Consider the following 21,974-nt stretch of genomic DNA (forward strand, 5'->3'; position numbering starts at 1 on the left):
AGAGAGCATATTTGTCTGTGGTGAGACCCCAACTAGAGTATGGTTCCAGTGTGTGAGACCCTTACCAGGACTACTTGATTCAGGAACTGGAAAGAATCCAAAGAAAAGCAGCTCGATTTGTTCTGGGCGATTTCCGACAAAAGAGTAGTGTTACAAATATGTTGCAAAGTTTGGGCTGGGAAGACTTGGGGGAAAGGAGACGAGCTGCTCGACTAAGTGGTATGTTCCGAACTGTCAGTGGAGAGATGTCGTGGGAAAACATCTGTAGACGAATAAGATCGGATGGTGTCTTTAAAAGTAGGAAAGATCACAATATGAAAATAAAGTTGGAATTCAAGAGGACAATTTGGGGCAAGTATTCGTTTATAGGAAGGGGTGTTAGGTATTGGAATAACTTACCAAGGGAGATGTTCAATGCATTTCCATTTTCTTTACAGTCATTTAAGAAAAGGCTAGGAAACAACAGATAAGGAATCTGCCACCTGGGCGACTGCCCTAAATGCAGACCAGTGTTTATTGATTGATTGATTGATTGATTGATTGATTGATTGATTGATTGATTGACGTTAAATTAATATATATGACACAAAAACTCCACCTCGATCATCGTGGCTCCCATTGTTGTTATTTGCCACATACACAACGACAAGGTGAGCTTTAAATAGAAAAACGTTACAGCTCTCGTAAAATGAACGGTCTCCCTGTTTTACACCTAAGGGTGTTTCCCTCTACTGGAGATTACTAGAGATACATAAGTTATTGGGAAATGAGGCTGATAGAAGCGGTTTGTATAGAGAAATGTCTCCTATGTGAACATGCCACAGGCATGTTTCAATATTTAAGTTACTCACTTGCACATGTTACGGCCGTTAACATTCAAAATACGTGGCTTCGATCAAGAAAATATGACCATTTCAAAACATATGCTGTCTCCTATTCAATGAATAAATTCTGGTCACTGTTAGCGCATTCTATATCCCCACCCCGACGGAGAGTGGGCTCTCTATAACCCCCACATTCCCATTTCTCACCCTCTGATCGATGGCGTCTCCTATGGAGTATGTGAGATTAGTTGAGGACTGTTAATACTCTCACGTGGTCTGTTGTCGATGTCCACCATCTTTTACTTGTGTTTATGAGGCTGCACTATAATATATTATATCATTGACCAACAGTGGCACTCTCTATATCTACTTCATCATGCCATTAGTCGAGTCGAGATGGCTCCGACCATGGTGTTTGTGGTGTCTGGACAGGTAGATTAGGACGGGCACGGAGTATGTATCAGATGTCCGCTGTTTTGTACTGTGCCGATGGTGCTGCACTCTATATACCCACCACCGACCTATAGTGACGTTCTCTATTGAAGTCTACCGGGCACGAGTTACGAAGCATAATTATGGTGCTAAAATAATTGCATTCCTCTGTTCGAGAACAGTAGCCGACGGTGGGAGCTGGCTCAGTTTTCAAGCGAGCAAAGGAATGGAGAATAGCATCACTCGCTAATACTAGATAAAAAGGTAATTCAAGAAGGGAATGGAGAGCGTTTGCGAATCCTACGGAGATTTTCCGTCCTTCGTGGCCCTTGTGTTTCTTTGCCCGACATCTTCATTTTCGAAGCGTCGGACACCTCGCACGTTTTCCTCTCTGATTAATGTTATTAGAGGATGGTTTCCCAGTTGTACTTCACCTTAAACAATAACCACCACCAGAACAAACACCACTTTTCAAACTTATGAAACCTGCAAGGGTAAGAATTATATGCCATAGGCCTTCAGTCCATTAAAGGGCTGTGAAACATATTTCCGTCACTCTGCTGCCCGTAGAGGTCATTGGCTGTTAGACAGTAATAATAATAATAATAATAATAATAATAATAATAATAATAATAATAATAATAATAATAATAATAATAATAATAATAATAATAATAATAATAATAATAATAATAATAATAATAATAATAATAATAATCCGTGCCCAGTGGGTAAGATCATGTGTAATGGTGCTGCGTCATTTGTCGGCTTATACAGAAGAACTGTACTTCTTTTATGGCTTCCGAGGAATAATAGTGGTTCTACTTGTGGTGTTACAAATGAGTTAGTGTTATCTTGTGATTTTGTTGTTATATAACAGGGTTTTTGGTTAATATTTAAAATGAATTTCATGCCGTAAATGTCCGCCATATTGGTAAATACGACAATTATTCCATAGATAACACGATCTAGAGGTCACTTCATATATCTAGTGAACATTTTTGATATAACTGCACTCATTTTGTTTCCTTTGTCATCAATTCCATAGAAACCACGAATAAGATATGCAATATTCCTTTTACTATCAGCGTTGCCAAGGCCACACTGCCGGCCACTATATTGTCAGCCATTTTTAAGCCTGGCAATGTGACGCATATGTAATGGACAGCATAATGCATTATTACCTGGTCAGCTCACGTGGGGGTTTAGTTCCGAACTAAGTACGAGCTAAGCATAACCCTACGTGAGACACTGGGATGGGGCTCTCAACCCCGACACGGCGCGTCCCAATGGCTAATAGGGAAGTTTCCTGTAGAAATACAGGACAAGTGTGAATACGACGCAGTCAAATAAGCACTCGCGGATCAACTGAGGAAACTAGAACTGTGGTCAACGGCTTCGATGGCAGAAGAGGACATAAGTCTCAATGGCTGAGAGGGCGGAAGAACCAAAAATAAAATCCACCTCGCGTCTGACTCGGATCGAGCGGTGAAGTGGTCAGCGTCTGTTTACCTAGTAGGTACGGCTGTATAGTTACGTTCCAGGAACTAGCAATCCCTGGTCCTAATTTCCCAGTGGAAACACTGGATCAATCTTTGATTACAAGCTATGATGATTCGTGAGAGTAAAATCAGCATTACCCCAGGTGGTAACCAATCCACCCGTCATGAGACGGCTACTGGGTATTCGGATTCTGGGGAACCCAGGCAATCACGAACGCAGAGAAAGTCGGAGTTCTCTGGCAAACTAACATCCAAAACCTTCACATACATTGGCATGTTCAATGTAAATACCTTAATCCAACCTGGTAAATTGCACAATCTTGCAACAGAACTAGATCAACAGAAAATTCAGATACTTGCCCTGCAGGAAACGAGATTCACTGATGAGGACACAGCTGATTATGGAAACTACCGTATCTTCAAGAGTAAAACGGAGCGGAGAGTTGGTAAGGGAACTCCCTTACTAGGAATGGCCTTCATGGTACATAAAAGTATTGTAGACTCAATAAAAGAAGTTACTCCCATAAGTAACCGGCTCATGACAATGCGAATCCAATGTGCTAACAAGAAATATACAATAGTGAATGTACATGCACCCACTAACGCGGACAATAAAAAAGAACCGCAAAAAACGGATGCATTCTGGGCTAAACTTGAGAAAATCATGGCGAAGTTTCCAAAAGAGGATACAAAAATTTTGCTGGGCGACTTTAACGCACAAATTGGTAAAGAAAAAGAACATCAGAAAACTGTTGGCAAATTCCCTGCTCACAAATTCACTAATAAAAACGGGTTGAGACTCGTTGAACTGTGTCAACAAAACAATCTTAAAATCATGTCAACTTCTCTGAGAAAATCTCCACGGAAACAGAAGACCTGGAGGTCTCCCGTTCCAGGGATCGGTGAATTTCAAATCGATCACATTGCCATCTCTCATCCCATGCAGAGAGAGGTACACGATGTACAGGTACGCCGAGGAGCAAACGTCGATTCCGATCACTACCTAGTGAGAATAAAAGTAAGATTCACCCCGAAGAAAATTCATCATAAGAGGTCACAAATACCGAAGTTTGATACGACACAGATTGGAAATATTAATCTGCAAGAAGTGTGGGAAAGGGAACATGCAGGCACCTGGGAGAAATTCCGCAACAAAATCATCCAGAAAGCTCGAGAGCAAATTCCCCTGAAAAAGAATACTAAACACCCTTGGTGGAATTCTGAATGTGAACGTGCCTTGAAGGAACGAAAAGAAGCATTCCAGAAATACAACAGCAAGAAATCACCAGAAAACCAAACATATTTCAATGAAACTAGAAAACGAGTAACCAAAATCATCAGGCAGGTCAAGAGAAAACACTTGAAGCAACAACTGGACTCGATTGAAGACAACTTTCGTAACTACAATGTACGAGATTTCTACAGGGAATTTGGAGGACAAGTCCGTGGGTATGCTCCTCAAAACCTGGCTTTCAAAAGATCAGATGGAAAACTTGCATTCAGTAATCAGGATAATTGTCAGGAATTAGCACTTTACTTCGCTGATCTCCTCAACTGTCCAGAGCCCCTCACAAGATTCCCTCAAGAACCCCCAAGTCACACTTTCCCAGAATCTCCACCACCGACAGAGGAAGAAATCCGTGGCCACATCCTGAAACTTAAAAACAATAGGACCTCCGGAGAAGATGGCATCATTGCGGAACTTCTGAAAAATCTTGGACCTAACTCCCTCAAGGAGCTCACTCAAATCATCACAGATATCTGGCAATCGGAAGAATTACCTCAGGACTGGAAGTGCGCCCTCATCCACCCATTACACAAAAAGGGAGATAAGACCGACGTAAACAATTACAGGGGCATTTCTCTTCTCCAAGTGACTTACAAAATTCTTTCAGCTTGCCTTTTGAAGAGAACGCAAGAACAACTTGAACAAAGTATTGGCGAATATCAAGCAGGCTTCCGCCCTGGTCGCTCGTGTACAGAACAAATATTCAACTTGAAGGCAACACTTAAATACAAAGCATTGAGGAACAAAGCGGTCATCTGCATTTTTGTTGACTTCAGGAAAGCGTACGACTCGGTTGATCGACAGTCTCTCTTCGTTATTCTTGAGGAACTGGGGCTTGATTCCAAGACCCTCAACCTCATCAAGGCAACACTCACTGACACTATCTCCAAAGTTAAATTCATGGGGGAGATCTCTGAACCATTCCCGATTAAAACTGGCGTCCGACAAGGTGACGGCTTATCTCCGCTTCTTTTCAACCTCGTCCTAGACAAAGTCATCCGCGAGTGGGAAAAGGTATTGAAAGACATGGGATACTGGCGCCCCATACGACTAGGACGACCCAAAGACGGTATTGAGATATCATGCCTCGCTTTTGCAGATGACCTGGCCATACTTACAGATGATGTATTCACAGCCGTTAAACAAATTGAAACCCTTAGCGAATGTGCTGGAAAGGTTGGCCTACAAATTTCCTTTGAAAAGACCAAGTTCTTCTGCTCAAAACTTGACATCCAAACTTTGAACACGACACATGGGCAAATCAACCGAGTACCACACTTCAAGTACTTGGGAGAAATACTTGAACCAACGGGAGGCGAGAAGGTTGCCCAGAAAATTCGCCTACAAAAATTTCGGAAAGCCTACGGTAGGGTTCACAACATATACAATAAAAAGTGCTTGTCCCGCCATGCAAAGATCAGACACTACAATACAGTAATAAAGCCCGAAGTCTTATATGCCAGTGAGACCCTTACACTAAACGGGAAAGGTGACCTAGAAAATATTTTAAAAGAAGAAAGGAGAATCCTGAGGAAAATTCTCGGCCCCCGAAAAACAGAAGATGGATATAGACTGAGGTCAAGCAAAGAGACAGAAGAGCATTCCAACATTGCAGCAGACATCCGTAAAAGACGCCTGAAATTCTATGGGCACGTCCACAGATTGCCGGCAAGTAGACTGACACACAAGATTCTCACCTACATAGAACATCTAAAAAATATTCCATGGGTACTGGAAGTGAAGAAGGATCTGGAAAAAGCCCAGATAAACCCAAATGACACCGCGGACAGAAACCTTTATAGGAAAAAAATTAATGGATGGAAAGTGCAACCAGAGAACGAAGTGAAAAAGAAGACTGGAGCAAAGTGGACAGAAGAACGAAAAAGGATCCACGGAGAAAGGATGAGAGCTGTTTGGCAACTCAGAAAACAGAATCGTTAGAGCTTTGCGTGATCCATTGGGTCCATACGCACATAATAATAATAATAATAATAATAATAATAATAATAATAATAATAATAATAATAATAATAATAATAATAATAATAATAATAATAATAATAATAATAATAATAATCTGCCGTTTAGGCAGACTGCATACCAATTTAGAAGAGCTGTTTAGCAAAGTGTTACTTTACCAAATGGTTCCTAGGGCTAAGTTTATTTTGTTGAAGGAAATCCAAATATGCCATCAGATGTTTTTTATGAAATGGAGTGCCTAGATCTTTGCCCACGCTTCTAAAATCAGTTGCTTTGGATGTCATCATGCCCACAAACGTGGAATTATAAATCAGATAGCCTATGTTTCATCCATCCATTCTTTTTGTTCTTCTTATTATTTGTTTGTTATATATCGTTGTTTCGGTGAAACTGAAAAATCTGGTTCCCAATAAATTCCAATAAAATGTTTTACAAAATAAATTCTGTAATTCCTGAGAAATGTTTACCAGTAACTATATGTTTAAAGAATGTATTACTTCACTGAAAGAATAACTTAATTTTAAGCAATGTAAGGAAGAAATTGACTGTAAGATCCAGTATATTTTAAAGCTAAATAGATCTAACTGGATGAATATCAAGTATATAATATTTCATTCATTTCTGGTTGCAAGAAATGTGTTTTAATGTTGTTTTTCTTTGCAGGTCCAGGTCCGGGGGTGTATATGCTGCCCCCATTAACGGGTTACGACAAACATGACGTTAGAAAACTACGATACCCTGCCTATTCCATGGGGATCAAGACTCCTATTTTGGGGATGGGGTTACCAACTCGTACCCCTGGTCCTCAATACATGATCGAGAAAAATTATACTCGCTTTGGTAAAAATGGTATTCCTGCCTATACCATGCGACCACAACTACCGCATTTTGGTAAGTTGCAATTCAGAAACACGATTTCAAGGTTTTTGAAACCTGTTTGCAGTTCAACAAGTGATTTGGCTACGTGGTTTGGGTCAGGCAGATGTCAGCTTGCATTCAGAAGATAGTGGGTTAGAACTCCACTGTCAGCAGCCCTGAAGATGTTTTTCCGTGATTTCCCATTTTCACATCAGACGTTCCTCTGGGTAATTCGAGGCTTTGGTCCATAGGAAAATGACTATTTATTCACAGTGAACGCATCTCCCAGTCTGCTGGCCCGGAAGTAAATAATAACTTCGCTCTATAAAACAAGACTGGTTCTCTTCAGATTTTAGTTGATGGAAATTTTCGATTCTATGCTTACCATCACATTCAGAATAGGCAGATAATTACGATTCCTTGCAGGTCAGGAAGGAAATTAGGCCTTTCTCAAACAATGTACGGGATACGCTAGGTGTACAAGAAGGATGGGAAGGAAAGAGGGAGTTATAGAAGAGAGGAGGTCTAATATTTTAAGGCGGAGGAAATTGCAAGCTAAGGGCTCTATTCAGGAGTAGAATTCAGGAAAGGTGTCAGTGAGAAATCGGTATCAATCATTGCAGGTAGAACAATAGAGGGTAGATGAGGAACAAGGAACTCTTTCTGAGGAGTGCAGAAGTACGAGAAAAAGAAAAGTAGGAAAAGGGAGATGGAACAGGGTCCGGGAGGGAGAAAAGGGAGGAAGAAGTAGCTTCTGCAGTAGTCAGGAATGATTGGGGAGAGCAGGAGGGGAGGGGATCAAATAAGGTGTGTAAGGTTGAGCTCTGGTCATGGCGGAATCGTTTGTTATTAGATATGTGGGGAAAGTGTATGCAGGAAAGGGAACCAGGGTAGGTTAAAGCAGATGTTGAGGAAAGTAGAAGAGAAAGAAGAGGGAAAGATGAAAGTAGTAGTTTTTCGACTTTGTACCAATAACGTAAGGCAAGTATGAGTGACAACTTACTATATTAGGGGATGTGTGGTATCTGGAAAATGCAGCACGGGATATTATCAATAGAATATTGTGTAGGAGAGAGATTGACCGGATGGTGATCGGGAATTTAAATTAGACTAAGGAGTGGGTATTTGGAAAACTGGGAGTGAGATATATAGAGAGCAGATGTCTGCGCTGAAATGGCCTTCAATTGAGCAGCAGTGATACGTATAAGTTAGAAAGTTTGTTTAGAAGGATTATAGGGAGGTATATACTGAGAATCGGGGAAGATTAGAGAACGGTGATAGGGGTACAGGGAGCTGGAAGTCAAGTAGGGATGACATAAAAATATTAGTGTAAAGCTGTACAGAAAGGAATAGAACTAAGCAACTAATAGGTATATCTTTGCCAGATATTGTACTAGGAGCTGAATCACGGTTTCGAAATTAAATAGTACTGGATGCAGACATTTTTTCACGGAACTAAAGTGTTTATCGTAGGGACAGGAATAGGAATTCTAAGAAGAATTTGTAAGCTACGAACAAGTAAAGATGTAAAACATGAAATAATAGGTGTAAGGCTCGTCTATAAAGATGATAGGAAACTTGATATTTTTGAAGTATACAGACCTGGAGAGGGTGGCGCAGACACTGATTGTTGGGGGTGATCTCAATTTATCAAATAAAAATTGGGAATGTAATGCGAATGACAAGAAGCATGACCAACAAATGGAAAATAAGTTAATCTGGGAAGGACAACTGAATCAGAAAAAGATGGAACCAACTAGAGGGAAGAATATCCTCGACGTGGTGCTGTTAAACCAAATGAGATCTATAGAGGAACTGAATTAAGAGATGGTACTCGTAATCACGAATTTATTTTTGGCGTAGTGAAAAATAAATATGATGGAAAGGAAGGTCGAAAAGTGGGACTATTGGGCAATACCATATGGCTGATAAGACAGGCATGAGCGAGTTCTTCAAAAGTAATTATGATCGGAGTAAAACAGGAGAACAAATTTAAACAGACAGTTTGAAGTGATAAAACAATTGTTGAGTAAGGTGAATCATGGAAGGGCATATGTGAATACTTTGAGGCAGAAACAGGTTCCAAGAAGGACATTCCAGAAATCATTAATGGACAAGGAGATGTGAGGATCTACGGAAGGAACAAGTATTCAGTCAGCAGTATGTAAGGAGTGTTGGTTATAAGGAAAATGTCTAGATAGAAGGGGTTATTATTTATTTATCGTATGATGTACACAGAAAGATTATATAAATAAGTATGCAAATAAGTACACAATGTATACAAACAGAAGCCTATAGTTCCAAATCAAGTCCATTGATCCATTTTAAGGCCTCCTCAGTTGCGTTATGAATGTCCTCCAAAGGACCTTGAAATGCTCTCTGTGGACACTCGACAATTACATGGTAGATGGTCTGTGAGGTAGCTCCACAATCACACCCAGGAGACTTCTGCCAGCCCCATTTATAAAGAGTATAGCCACATCTTCCTTGATTGACTCTAATCCTGTTTATAGTCCTCCATTGACGTCTGGGTAGATGGAATCCGGGAGGTTGAACATGAGGTAGGGTCACAAGATGTTGATTGGGAACAGAAGACTGTTGCCATTGATGTAACCAGGCGTTCGTGATGGAGAACCCAGATTCTTCCAGTGTAAGTGCAGCACGCCAGGATGGAGATCTAGACTTAAGTCTTGGAGGGGCAAATTGATTAATATCTTGATGAACGGGGAGGTTGGAGTCCTGGTTGATCTTCTTCCACAATTTTAGAAGAGCTTCAGACCTTCTTAAGCAAGGCGGTGGAATATTGCTGAGTGTAGGCAGCCAGGCCACGTTTGTAGAGCGAATGCAACCAGTTATAATGCGTATTGCTTTATTTAGTTGAGCATCTATCTTCGCAGTATGAGCACTGTTCAGCCAAGTTGAAGCGCAGTATTCGGCAACTGAATAGCAAAGGGCTAGAGCAGTAGATCTCAACACTTGGTTGTTTGCGCCCCAAGAGGTGCCGGCTAATTTTTGAAGGATACTATTCCGACTTTTAATCTTGGCGGCTGTGTTGTTAATATGATGCTTATATGTTAGGGAACTGTCTAATGTGACTCCTAAATATTTTGGGAAGGGACAATGCTGTAAGGATTGATTTCTGATTGTTATTGAAGGCTTGTAGTTGGCAAATTTATTTCTGAGATGGAACACAGATACAACAGTCTTTTGGAGGTTTGGACGAAGACACCATTTTTGGAAATATGTGTCTAGCTTTTTTAGATCTGCTGTAAGTATTTGTTCAGCTTCTGGAAAGCTTGGTGTTTGACTAACCAGTAGTATATCATCTGCGTAAATAAATTTCCTGGACTTAGTTGCTGGTAAGTCAGCAGTATAGACGTTGAAAAGTAAGGGTGCCAGAACAGATCCTTGTGGAAGTCCATCATTCAGTTTGTAAATTTTGCTTACTGCATCATCCGAGAAGATCTGAAAGTTTCTGTTGCTAATCATATTGCCAATGAGATTTGTAAGCTTGACACAGGGGATGGCAGAGATAAGTTTTAGCAGAAGCCCTTCTCGCCAAACAGTATCATAGGCTGCTGATAAGTCTAAGAAGACAGCCATACTAATCTTCCGATTCTCAAATCCATTTTCAATATGAGAAGTCAAAGCAAAAAATTGGTCATCGCAATTTCTTCCAGGTCTGAAGCCAGCTTGTTCTGTGGGAAATTTGAAATTTGCCTACGATAATAAAAACATTTATAATAAGACTTTTTCGAATACTGGAAAAGCAGCTGGAATTGATAAGATTTCTGGGGATATACCCAAGACAACGACTTGCGATATAGTAGCTGTCCTTCGCATATTAGCTTGTTTGCCATTTGTTGGTCATGCTTCCTGTCGTTGGTTTTACCTTCCCAATTGACACTTGGTAAATTCAGATCTCCCGCCACAAACACATTATTTTCCATGTCGTTTCCCTATAGCTGATTATGTTATCAAATAATTCTAAATCAGCGTCAGTGCTACCCTTTCCAGATCTGTATACTCCAAGGACATCATGTTGCCTATTATCTTCAGAAATTAGCCTTACAACTAGAATTTCATGTTTGTCATCTTTAACTTTTTCGTAGCTTACGAATTCTTCTTTCACCAGAATGAATACTCCTCCTCATACCATTCATATCCTATATCTACGATACACACTCCATTTCCGTGAGAAAATGCCTGCATCCATTATATCACTTCTCAGCCATAATTCAACACCTATTACAATATCTGGTAAGTATACATCAATTAAATTACTTAACTCTATTCGTTTCTTTACAATATTTCTACAGTTCAACACTAATTTGTTTATGTTATCCCTGCTTGACTTCTAGGTTCCCGTACTCTTATCACCGCTCCCTAGACAACACCGTTTCACTCAATGTACCTCCCTATAAAACTTCCAAACAAATTTTCTAACTTATACGTACCACTGCGGTTTAAGTGAGGGACACCTGAGTGCAGATTCGTATCTCCTACCCACCCATTCGGATCTAGAAGTCTTACTCAAAGTTCACCACGTACCCACTGTATAGTCTCATTCAAATACCCAATCGCAATCCAGTCAGTAACACTCCTACACAGTACTCCACTGATAACAATTTCCATGTTATTATATTTTGTTCCTCGCGAGTAACAACCGTTTACAAGTTATAAACAAATCCCTTTATTATTGTTGGTAAGTACAAACTCTCTGGTTTTACAGATAGACAACTCACTGTAGTCTCTGTCATAGAATGCTACACTGATAGAGGACATAGAGGGCGTCTCAATCCCTGACATCCTCCCCACCCTGGTCTATCTCCAGGGGTATGACCAGCTGCACTGGACGAGTTATCACAGTCCGCTTTGAATCCTTAAGGATCACAGTTCTGATCACTCCGTCTCTTCCAGCTCGGATTTCCACTATGCGGGCCTTCTTCCACATGTGTCGTGGTTGGTTGTTTTCTTGAAGGAGTGCTACGTCTCCAACTCTCAGATGTGGTCTGTTACCTCGAGGACGTCGAACTTCGTGAAAGCTCCTCAGCTCCATGAGGTATTCCTTAGTCCAGCGCTTCCAGAAGTCGTCTGAGATCTTTGGTCGTACTGCTAACTCCTTTGTCAGGTTTGTCTTTAATGCTGGTTCTGGTCCAGTTGGTATGGCCGTTAATCTTTGTCCGGTCAAGAAATGGGCGGGAGTCAGAGCTTCTGTTTCATCTTCATTCTGAGAGATGGGTCGTGAGTTGATGGCGGCTTCAATGGTGTTAAGCCTTTCCTCGGTTATCAACGCCTTGCCTTAACACCTTCCTCAGGCATCGTTTTGTAGTGCCAACCATCCTCTCCCACCATCCTCCCCACCAAGCCGCCCGTGGAGGAATGAACCTCCATTTGATAGAATGATGTGCTAGGTACTGGTGGACGGAAGATGCGGTGAGGTATTGCCAGAGTGAAGACAATTCTGTGTTTGTAGCGTGGAAAGTCTTCGCGTTGTCCGTGTAGATTACATGCGGCAACCCTCGTCTTCCTGCAAATCTTTGTAATGCGAGGATGAATGTTTCAGCGGTCATGTCTGAACATAATTCTAGGTGTAAGGCCCTCGTTGATGCACACGTGAAGAGAGCAATATAACATTTCTTCGACTCATTCCCCACCTTGATATATAAGGGGCCTGCAAAGTCAATGCCAGTCACTTCGAATGGTCGTAAGGGCTTTACACGGTCAGGTGGCAAGGGTGCTTCAATAGCTTCACCAAATTTGTTGTGCGCCATTTTACAGGGTAGACAAGTGTGCAGAACTTTCTTTATGGCTTGCCTGGCGCGAAGAATCCAATATTCTGATCGTAGCTCTGACAGCACTATCCGTACACCTAAGTGATGAAGCCTGATGTGTGTCTGCCTTCTCAGAAGTCTGGTGAAAGTGTGGGATCCATCCAAAAGTATTGGATGCCTTTCTCTATGCGTCAGGTCTGCGTATTGAAGTCGTCCACCAAGTCGAATGATGTCGTCTTGGATGTATGGATTGAATCTTGCAATCTTGGACTTATTTGGAAGCGGAATGTTTCGCCTCAAAGCGGTGAGTTCCATACCGAAACATTCTTCTTGAGTCTGACGTATCCAGTAAAGTCGAGCGTTATTTATATCTATTTCTGTGAGATACTTGGAGTATCGTACTCTTTCCTTCATCACTCTGATAAAACGTAGAACCCAACAAGTAACATGTATCAGTTTCCAGTACGAACTGAATTGTGATGTGTCTAGCAGTGATACATGCGGAGTGATTAGTAGAATTTGCTTAGTTGGTTTTTTCGCATCTGGTAGAGATGTTATGTCTGACGGGTTTTCCAATGGCCATGATGTGTGTTCACCAACGAGCCAAGAAGGACCATGCCACCAAGAATCATTTGAGCGTAAGTCATTTGTCGAGAGTCCCCGCGAGAGGTAGTCTGCGGGATTAGTGTCGCCGGGGCAATGTCGCCATTGACTAGGGGCTGTGTAGCTTAGAATTTCATTAACCCTGTTAGCAACGAAAGGTTTCCACCTATTTGGGTCACTGCGAATCCAACCAGGCGTTATCTTACTGTCGCTCCATAGCGTGGCCTTGTTTATGCTGAGATCGGTCTCCATGCAGATGTAGTAGAGGAGGCGTGTACCAATTAGAGCAGCAAGCAATTCTAATCTGGGAATCGTTACTTTTCTCACAGGAGCTAGTCGTGCCTTGCTGCAAACAAGGCATACGGAACACAACATATCAGACTCTGACCTCGAATATAGTGCAGCACCATATGCCTTCTCACTTGCGTCACAAAATACATGTATCTCAGTGTTCCCTTTGCCTTTTGAAATGCCAATCCATCGGGAAACGTATATTGGTGATAAGTGAATTAGTTCTGACAACCAACATTGCCATCTTTGCGCCAGATCTGGTGGGAGAATTTCTTCCCATGCGAGTCCTCGACGCCAAGTGTCTTGAAAGATGATCTTCGCCGTGATGAGTATCGGTGCAAGTAAACCTAAGGTATCATAGAATTTAGCTGTTCCCTTTAAAACGCTACGTTTGGTTCCAGGCTCTTCTGCCAGATATTCTAAGATGTGCTTGAAATCGAATGTCAGGGAATCTTTGTCTGTATCCCAACTAACTCCAAGTACAGTAGTTTCGTTTTTTGTTTCCCTGCCCTCTGTTTTCCATATCTCCTTAAGTGGTATTGAGTTCGTAGCCCATTTTGAAAGCGGGAGTTTTATTAGTCTCAGAAGACTATTCAACTCGTAGTAGGTTGTGATCACTTCGTTGTTATCTTCTAGGCTGATTGTGAAATCATCCATGAAGGTTGATTTGTCAATAAGAGCTGTCGCTAATGGGTACGTTTCCTTATGAAGTGAAGCTAGTTCCCTTATAGTGGCAGATAATAGAAATGGGCTGCTTGCGAGACCGAAGGGAAGGCGTGTGAAGCGATATGCAATGATCTCTTCCGTCACTTGATAGTCTCCGGAGCCATCTGAATTTATGCGATACCACAGAAATCTAGTTAAGTTGCGGTCTTTCTCATTTAGATAAAGTTGGAGAAATGCTTGGCTTCCATCTGAAACGATTGCATTACGATACTGCCGAAAACGTAATAGGGTAGCAAGAATTTCGGGCAGGAAGTTTGGTCCAGTTTCTAGGGCATCATTTAAGGACGGTGACCCCTTTTCATGTGATGACGCATCAAATACCATCCTGAACTTAGTAACATTACCAGTTTTCTTCTTCACGGCATGATGTGGCAAGTAGAACACATTTTCAGATGAATCGTTTGCAGGCACGCTCTCTATCTGGTCTTTAGCAAAGTAGTCTAGCATATGCTTGTGATACATGTCGCGAAAATCTCCATCTCTCTACAGTCTCATCTCTAGGGCTTGAAACCGTTTTCTTGCTGTGGGGAGATTACTTGAAAACTGAACATCCTTCTTCCTAGGAAGTGACACTACTCTCCTTCCATCTTTAATGCAATAACTGTCATGAAACTCTTGAAGGATAAGCTTATCTTTCGCCAGGGGTGTCCTGGTGGCCTTCTCTTGTATCCCGATAGACTCTAGCTCCCAGAACTGTCTAACGACGTTGTCCAATATCACGTCTTCGTGCAATGAAATGTGATGTACTGTGGTTTGTTTGACTGTAGTACTTGATCTGTTCCCACTAAGTATGTGTCCGAAAATTGTGGAAATCAGGACCAGTGAAGGTGACACTCTAATTGGCTGTTTTGAAGTCACGATCTTCCAATAGTAATCCGCACCTATAAGAACTTCTATAGGTAGGTCTTCGTTAGATTCGTCTGGTGGATCAGCTAGTTTTACCTTCCTGACCGCAGCCAGAACTCCGATGTCTTGCGGCGGTGTTGGTTGCGCTGGATATGGGTTATTACTTTCGAAAGCCTTAACGGTAATCAAAGCCTTTGTTGAGTATCCCATGATGTCAAAGCTGACTTCTCTTCTCTTTTCTGCAGTGCTAGAGGGCGCTTCAAAAGCAGTGATTTCTAGACTCGTGTTACCGGTGACATTAAGTTCCAGTGAATGTATTAAGGAACTATGAATGAAGCTCGACTGGCTTCCCGAATCCAGTATGCAGCGCCTTAGTTTATTTCTCCCTGTTGGGCCTTTGATCCATATGCGGGCTGTTTGTAAGTACGTGAAGTTTGGAGTCGTAACTGAAATCTTGCCAACTGATGTCTGCAAGCTGTCGTTTCTATTGCAGATGGAGACATGGTGTTGCTCTTTACATTTAGTGCAGAATGCCTTCCAGCGTTTGAAACATTGGCCTTTGTTGTGGCCTCGCCTTAAGCATAGAAAACAACGATTCGTAGCTCTCAGTTTTTCGATTCTTGCCCGGATATCTTTTATTTGATTACAGTCTTGACCCCAATGTCCGGAATTCTTCTCAGAATACACGCAGAAAGGCTGTAGTGTGGAATTGACCCCTCTCTTACTCTTATTGGTCTTCGTATTTACTTGAAGAGCGGCTGCCGTTGGCATGTAGTTCAGTGGTTGTGCAGCATCACCACGTATCTTTTGAGCGCTTAGAGCTCCTTGAATTTCTTCATTTAAAAATTCCATTAAACGTGTAAGGTTGCCTTCTTGTAAGCCATTTCTTTTTGCATGAATTAGCCAGCGGCGGCAAAGGGCTTCTGGGAATGCTCTCAACAGTTTGGGTGCTAATATCCGTCCGAACGCGTCTATGTTTTCCCCTAGTGCTCTTAGTGCTTCTAATCGTCGATGGCACTCAATGTAGGTAGTGTTTAACATCGCTGGGCTATCCGAGGTGGCAGGTTCTAAATTTTCCAAGAAATCTAGGTGGCTTTGTATGATTCGGTCCGTGTCGCCGTATCTCGAGTGAAGAATCCGCTTCGTTCGATCGTAGTTATCTGCCGTGACCGCTATTCCGTCAACCAGGAGCTTAGGTTCACCCTCTAGGTAACCTCGGAGAAACACGTGTTTATTTATGGTTGAAAGACGCGCGTTGTTGTCCACAGAAGACTGGAATTGTTCCCAGAACCTGGGCCATGTCTCGATATCGCCTGTGAAAGGTTCAAGTCTGATAGTAGGTAGTTTAACGTCTTGAGTGATTGGAGGTTGTGTAATTGAATCAGCGGTGGCTTGAGTGATGTCCTCACGCTTCTCTTTAATGAGATTAGTGGCCTTCCGTATTGCACGCTTCGAGCGGTCAATACATTGCTCGCAATCCTGTGCGTCCGTCTCGTACTCATCATCATTCAACAAATCGTGTTCTTGTTCGTCTAGGATTAATAGTTTTTGTAGAGTGTCTTGTAAGCGGTCAAGAGCGTGAGCTATTTCATCCTGTTCCGTCGAGTCGTTAACTTCATTCAGGTACGTGGAGAAACGTGTAACAGTCGACCGGTGGGTCTTTCGTGTCCTTTTAAGTTTTTAAGAAGCTGTTAATTTTCCGTCATCGTGAAACTCAAGGGAAAGTTGACCTGAGGTGGGCTAGTATGGCAGTGATGGAGACGTTTGTGAGTGTGCGCTGACAGATTTTTTGGATCTTCTGTAATTGTATTGCTTGGCCACAGATGGCAGCACCTGTACCTTACTGATTCGTGGATGACCTTCGTATAACGGCAGATTACGTATGTATTAATATTCAAATTGGCTACTCTCTGCTTCTAAGATATCATGCACTTATAAACTTCTATTGCGATGTAAGCTTGACCATTTCTCAATAGGCATGCTTCCCTTTACTACAACCCTTTTCATTCAACATTATTTCCTTTACAACAACTTTCCTAATTAACTATTACAGAATAAATAGAATGCGATCTACTCATCTGCCGTCTGTCGTGATGTTGATTATCTTCTGATATTAATACTCGCGGCGTGAAGGAAAGGAAAATCTCTTACAGACATCCGTTCATTGTAGTCTTTAATGCCAGTGTTGATGATTCTTCGTTCCCGGGTTTCGGCACCAGTATTATATTTTGTTCCTCGCGAGTAACGACCGTTTACAAGTTATAAACAAATCCCTTTATTATTGTTAGTAAGTACAAACTCTCTGGTTTTACAGATAGACAACTCCCTGTAGTCTCTGTCATAGAATGCTACACTGATAGAGGACATAGAGGGCGTCTCAATCCCTGACACATGTCCTTAAACACCCGTGCTGCACTTACCAGGTCCCGCACTTCCCCAATTATGTTGATAATTATACCTGCTTGCCTTACATTGTTGGTACCAACGAGAAACAATACCACCTTCTCCTTCCCCTCCTCCTTCTCTTCTACTTTCCTCAACATAATTCCTGGATAACACCCTACCCTGGTACTCTTTCCTCCACACACTTTTCAGACATATCTAACAATGGAATCCCCTATGAACAGAGCCTCAACCCTACCCACCTCATTTGATTCCCTCCCCTCCTGGTCATTCCTATCTTTCCTAACAGTTGCAGAAGTTACTTCCTCCTCCCTTTCTTCCCTCGCTCGACCCTGTTCCACCTCACTTTTTCTATCCTCTAATATATATTTCCTTTTCGTACCTTTTCCTTTCCTCCTACTTTCACACTTCTCAGCAACAGTTCCATGTTCCTCATCTTCCCTCTGTTCTACCTGCAGTAGTTCGTACCGATTTCTCACAGACACCCGTCCTGAATGCTGATCCTGAATAGAGCCCTTAGCCTGCAGTCTCCTTCCCGTTACAACATTATATCACTTGTCTTCTACAATTCCCCCCTTTCCATCCCGTCCTTCATTTACACCTACTGTATCCTGTACATTGTTTGAGGGAGGCCTACCTTCCTTTCTGTCCTCTGAGATAATCCTCATTATCTTCCTCAAACTCTTCAGCTCCTCCCTCATCCTCCTTAATGCTTGGCCACACGAACAATTTCTAGACTTGCACGCCTTAGCCATTCTTTACAGAAAAAAGAAAAGGGGAAAGAAAAATAACTTATTATGCGCAAACAATTATAGGAAAGAAATACTGTCTAGGGTAATATCCGATTTAAGTAATCCAGTAGTATATCTACTTCCCGTAATGTTTCATTAGGAATTAAAATATCGTCCACATACCATATTCTGAAATCTTTCATCTCCTGGCTCAAATTCTTTCCCAAAGCTCTGATTAAAGCAGATACAGAGTTCATAAATCCAAACGGGAAACGATTAAATGGATAAATTCCCAGGTCAGAAAGAAAGCCTGTGAGAACCCAGACCTCGGATTTAACTCCACACATTGACAAGAAGAGGTTAGGTCCATAGTGGTTATATACGCCATTTTATTACCTTTCTTTACGATCTCCTTCATTGTTGGGGCAGGGTCGTATTCCTAAATTAATCTACGATTAACTTCCCGAGCATCTTGGCAACCTAAAATGGTTCCATTGGCTTTCGGTACCATCATCAACGCAGTGACGTATGTTGGGTTCAAGACGTGTGCTTCCACCAGACTTAGATTACTACTTTTCGATAGTCGGTTTAGTGAACGTTAAGCCTTGAGCGTTTTGAGCTGCAGCCAATAGCCAACTTAGTAGCCTGCTGTGTTTTCAAGGCCGGTACACTGCCCTGGCATCTGCTACCGTCAATAATCAAGACCTTATCAGTGGAAATGGTAGCCTAAGGTTTAACAAATTCCCTGGTACAAATTCAAGTCCGGCTTTGTAGCTAAATGGATAGAATGCTTGCCTTTGGTCCGATGTCCCCTGTTTAATTCTCAGAATCAACCGCACCGTACTTTTAATTCTCGTGGCTTGGGAACTGGGTGTTTATGACGTCTTCATGTTTCATTTTATGATCAGGTCACCACCAAGCCTCTACAGATGCCATGGACCATTACTATTATTAAACAAAACTTTGAATTTTACAACATTATCAGCGGTCGTACCCATCGTTCACCATTTAATTAGCTTCCTCGAGTGATCAGTGGTGGTGTCCGTCCCATGATCACGGATTATATTCGAACCAACAAAAGAGAACTCTAAACCTGAAAGATTGCATTTTATTTTAGCAGATCTACCTATAAAAGAGAAACCTATATTACTCCTATAACAGCAGTCCTGCAGTGTCTTCCTGCAAGGATGTAGAATTAAACGGGCGTGAAATACCAACACTCTGTTATCTACATACAGATTAAGCCAGAAGTGTGAGGTAAGGAATTATATACGTTGACTAACGCATGGTTGTTCGTTAGTAGTGGCGATCTGACGGAATGAAGCTAAGAACACCTATACCCCATGTCCGACCACCTGTCTACCATTCAGCAGTATCCAGAGCGATTTGAGGCGAGGGTGGAGGGGTGCAGCACTGGGACTACAATATCCGTCTCCGATGCCTTGCTCTCAGAAATATGTGCGACGTTTTTCTCTTTGTTTTCAAGTTTTTTAAATGGAACAATATGCCAGAAGCTTACTGTAACCTATAACCGTTGGGTTAAACAATAATATCAAATAACAATAATAATAATACATTTTATGAACACAGTACAAACAGTAAAACAAACTAAACTTTCATAGAAGCGGAGTACCATACAACGTAAGCAGGTTGGGAAACATGACAAGTACAAAATGGATGTAGAAAGCGGCATGGACCCTACGAGGTTGATGGAACGTATCCGTTGTGAATGAACAAATAGTAGGTAGATGGTCATTTCGCTTGAATATTTTTAATTAAACTAAACAAAACAAAATAATTAAAAGACGAACCAAAACACATCATAGAAAGAACTAAACAAACTCATAAGATACTGTAGATGTAAGTGTTAACTGCGCCTGCAGTTATGCGCTACGTACGAAGGAAAATTTTAAGTTACACTTAAAAGAGGGCTCATCCCCATGTACACAATTCAGGAAAAAGACATAAATAAAATCTTAACACAGAGGCACAGAAAACTTGCGTCAGTACCTAAAATGCTTCCAGTAAAGAGCATAGATTTTCGGTGCTAGTGATAAAAGAATCAGAACTGCAGGAGGCGACCCGAGGAAAGTTAAATTACATGTTAGTTACAAGGTTAAAAAAGAAAAGGGAATTGCCTCCAAAACACGGGGTGACCTTAGCTAGAAAGCTAAGTCATTATGATGATTCTAGCGGCGAATGTGAATCCCGAAGATAAACTCCTGCGCAAGAAAAGAAATAATTACATTTAAATGAAGTTAATGTCCGAAATAAAAGAAGAAATAGTGCTTACTCCGAGACAGGTATCCCATGACCGAACCGATGCAAGATTACATTCGCTCTCTAGGATGGTCAAAAATAAGACGCAGGGACAACATCGCTCCCATGGAAGAAGCGGATGAGATCGACAAACACGAAATGGTGCAACCATCAAAGTAACCAATCAGGATACGGAATTTATTCTCGACTTTCACATTCACCAATTATATTTTATTTTACTTCCATCAATCAAAAGTCTCTTCATTCTTGATGGCCCAGAAAAGTCTTTTACGCAACAGGAAATATTCTTCTAAAACGGCACTTTTAGGTACATACTGTTTCACAAGTTAGATACAAAACATTTCACATATAAATAATTTTGATACAACACAAAAATTTCCAAAATAGATTTTTAAGTTCGCAGGTCCAAACGCGGTAACATCTTATACCACATAAATAATCCTCCGCTGTCTTAAATCCTGCCACATCCTCCACCTCACAAACTCGAGCCACGCTCGAAATTGACAAACATTTTATATTGATAGGATGTTTTGCCACACGTCACAATTTTGACGGTTCATTTTCTTTTAGGTATCGCTGATTTAGGAAGCTGTCGACATAGGCTGGCTGCCAAAAAACTCATATATACTTTCAGTCCAACCACATAAAGGCACGAACATTCCGTCAACTCCGATCCCAATTTTCGACCGTTGTGACCAAGTAGATTAGTGCAGCAACCAGACAGGCACAGTAGCATGCCCACCATATGGACTAATTTTTTTTTGCAGCAACTGGAACATAAACATATACGCAGCAGAAAAGGGGAATCTATCAGGCGAGGCCAGGCTCCAATAATTCTGAATGGTTTTGACGAAGAACTGAGAAAAAGTTGAAGATATTCAAGGGAGTTTTTGTTCTTAATTTATTCCAGCAATGAAATGAGCATTGCCCCAGAAATCCAATGCAAGCACTATTCATTATTTTTGAAAAGGACAAAACATATGAAATTCTACAGGAGTTTACCCCAGAGCCTGAACGTTTACAGTTACAATTGCCAAAGTTGTGACCATAAAATCAAAATCTTACATAACCTAATCGTTATCGTTCAAAATCCATTACATTTTAAAAATACCCTTGGAGGATACTTAATATAATTACAAATCATCATTACAATTCATATTCCTTAACTTACTGATATTAATCTTACACAAAGTCTATATTCATAGGGATAACATGTGTGGGCTGACCAGCCATAAATTAATTCAGACATAAATAGTTACACATAAAGGAATGCACATAACTGATACCAATAACTAGGGGTATCTTTATCTGCGATAAATGCTCTCTACTGATCCTCTTTCTTTCAAGATAACTTACCAATAAAGATACTGTGGTAAGAAATTTGAAAATCGTGCCGGGACCTTGATATCTGGGGCTAACTATCTAATAACATGGTC

At 41.3% G+C, this 21,974-nt stretch overlaps 1 protein-coding gene across 1 annotated transcript in view; it reads left to right on the top strand.

Annotated features, from left to right (window-relative positions):
* The window catches only part of LOC136874485 (ciliary microtubule associated protein 1A-like), an 87,309-nt gene that overhangs the window by 11,405 nt on the left and 53,930 nt on the right, over positions 1-21,974 (top strand). Inside the window, exon 2 of the mRNA XM_067148112.1 lies at positions 6,690-6,917. Within this exon, the coding sequence (XP_067004213.1) occupies positions 6,690-6,917 (228 nt within the window). The remainder of the gene's footprint in view (positions 1-6,689; positions 6,918-21,974) is intronic.

This window comes from Anabrus simplex, chromosome 5 (genome assembly GCF_040414725.1).
Source record: "Anabrus simplex isolate iqAnaSimp1 chromosome 5, ASM4041472v1, whole genome shotgun sequence".
In the NCBI taxonomy this organism is placed as follows: domain Eukaryota; kingdom Metazoa; phylum Arthropoda; class Insecta; order Orthoptera; family Tettigoniidae; genus Anabrus; species Anabrus simplex.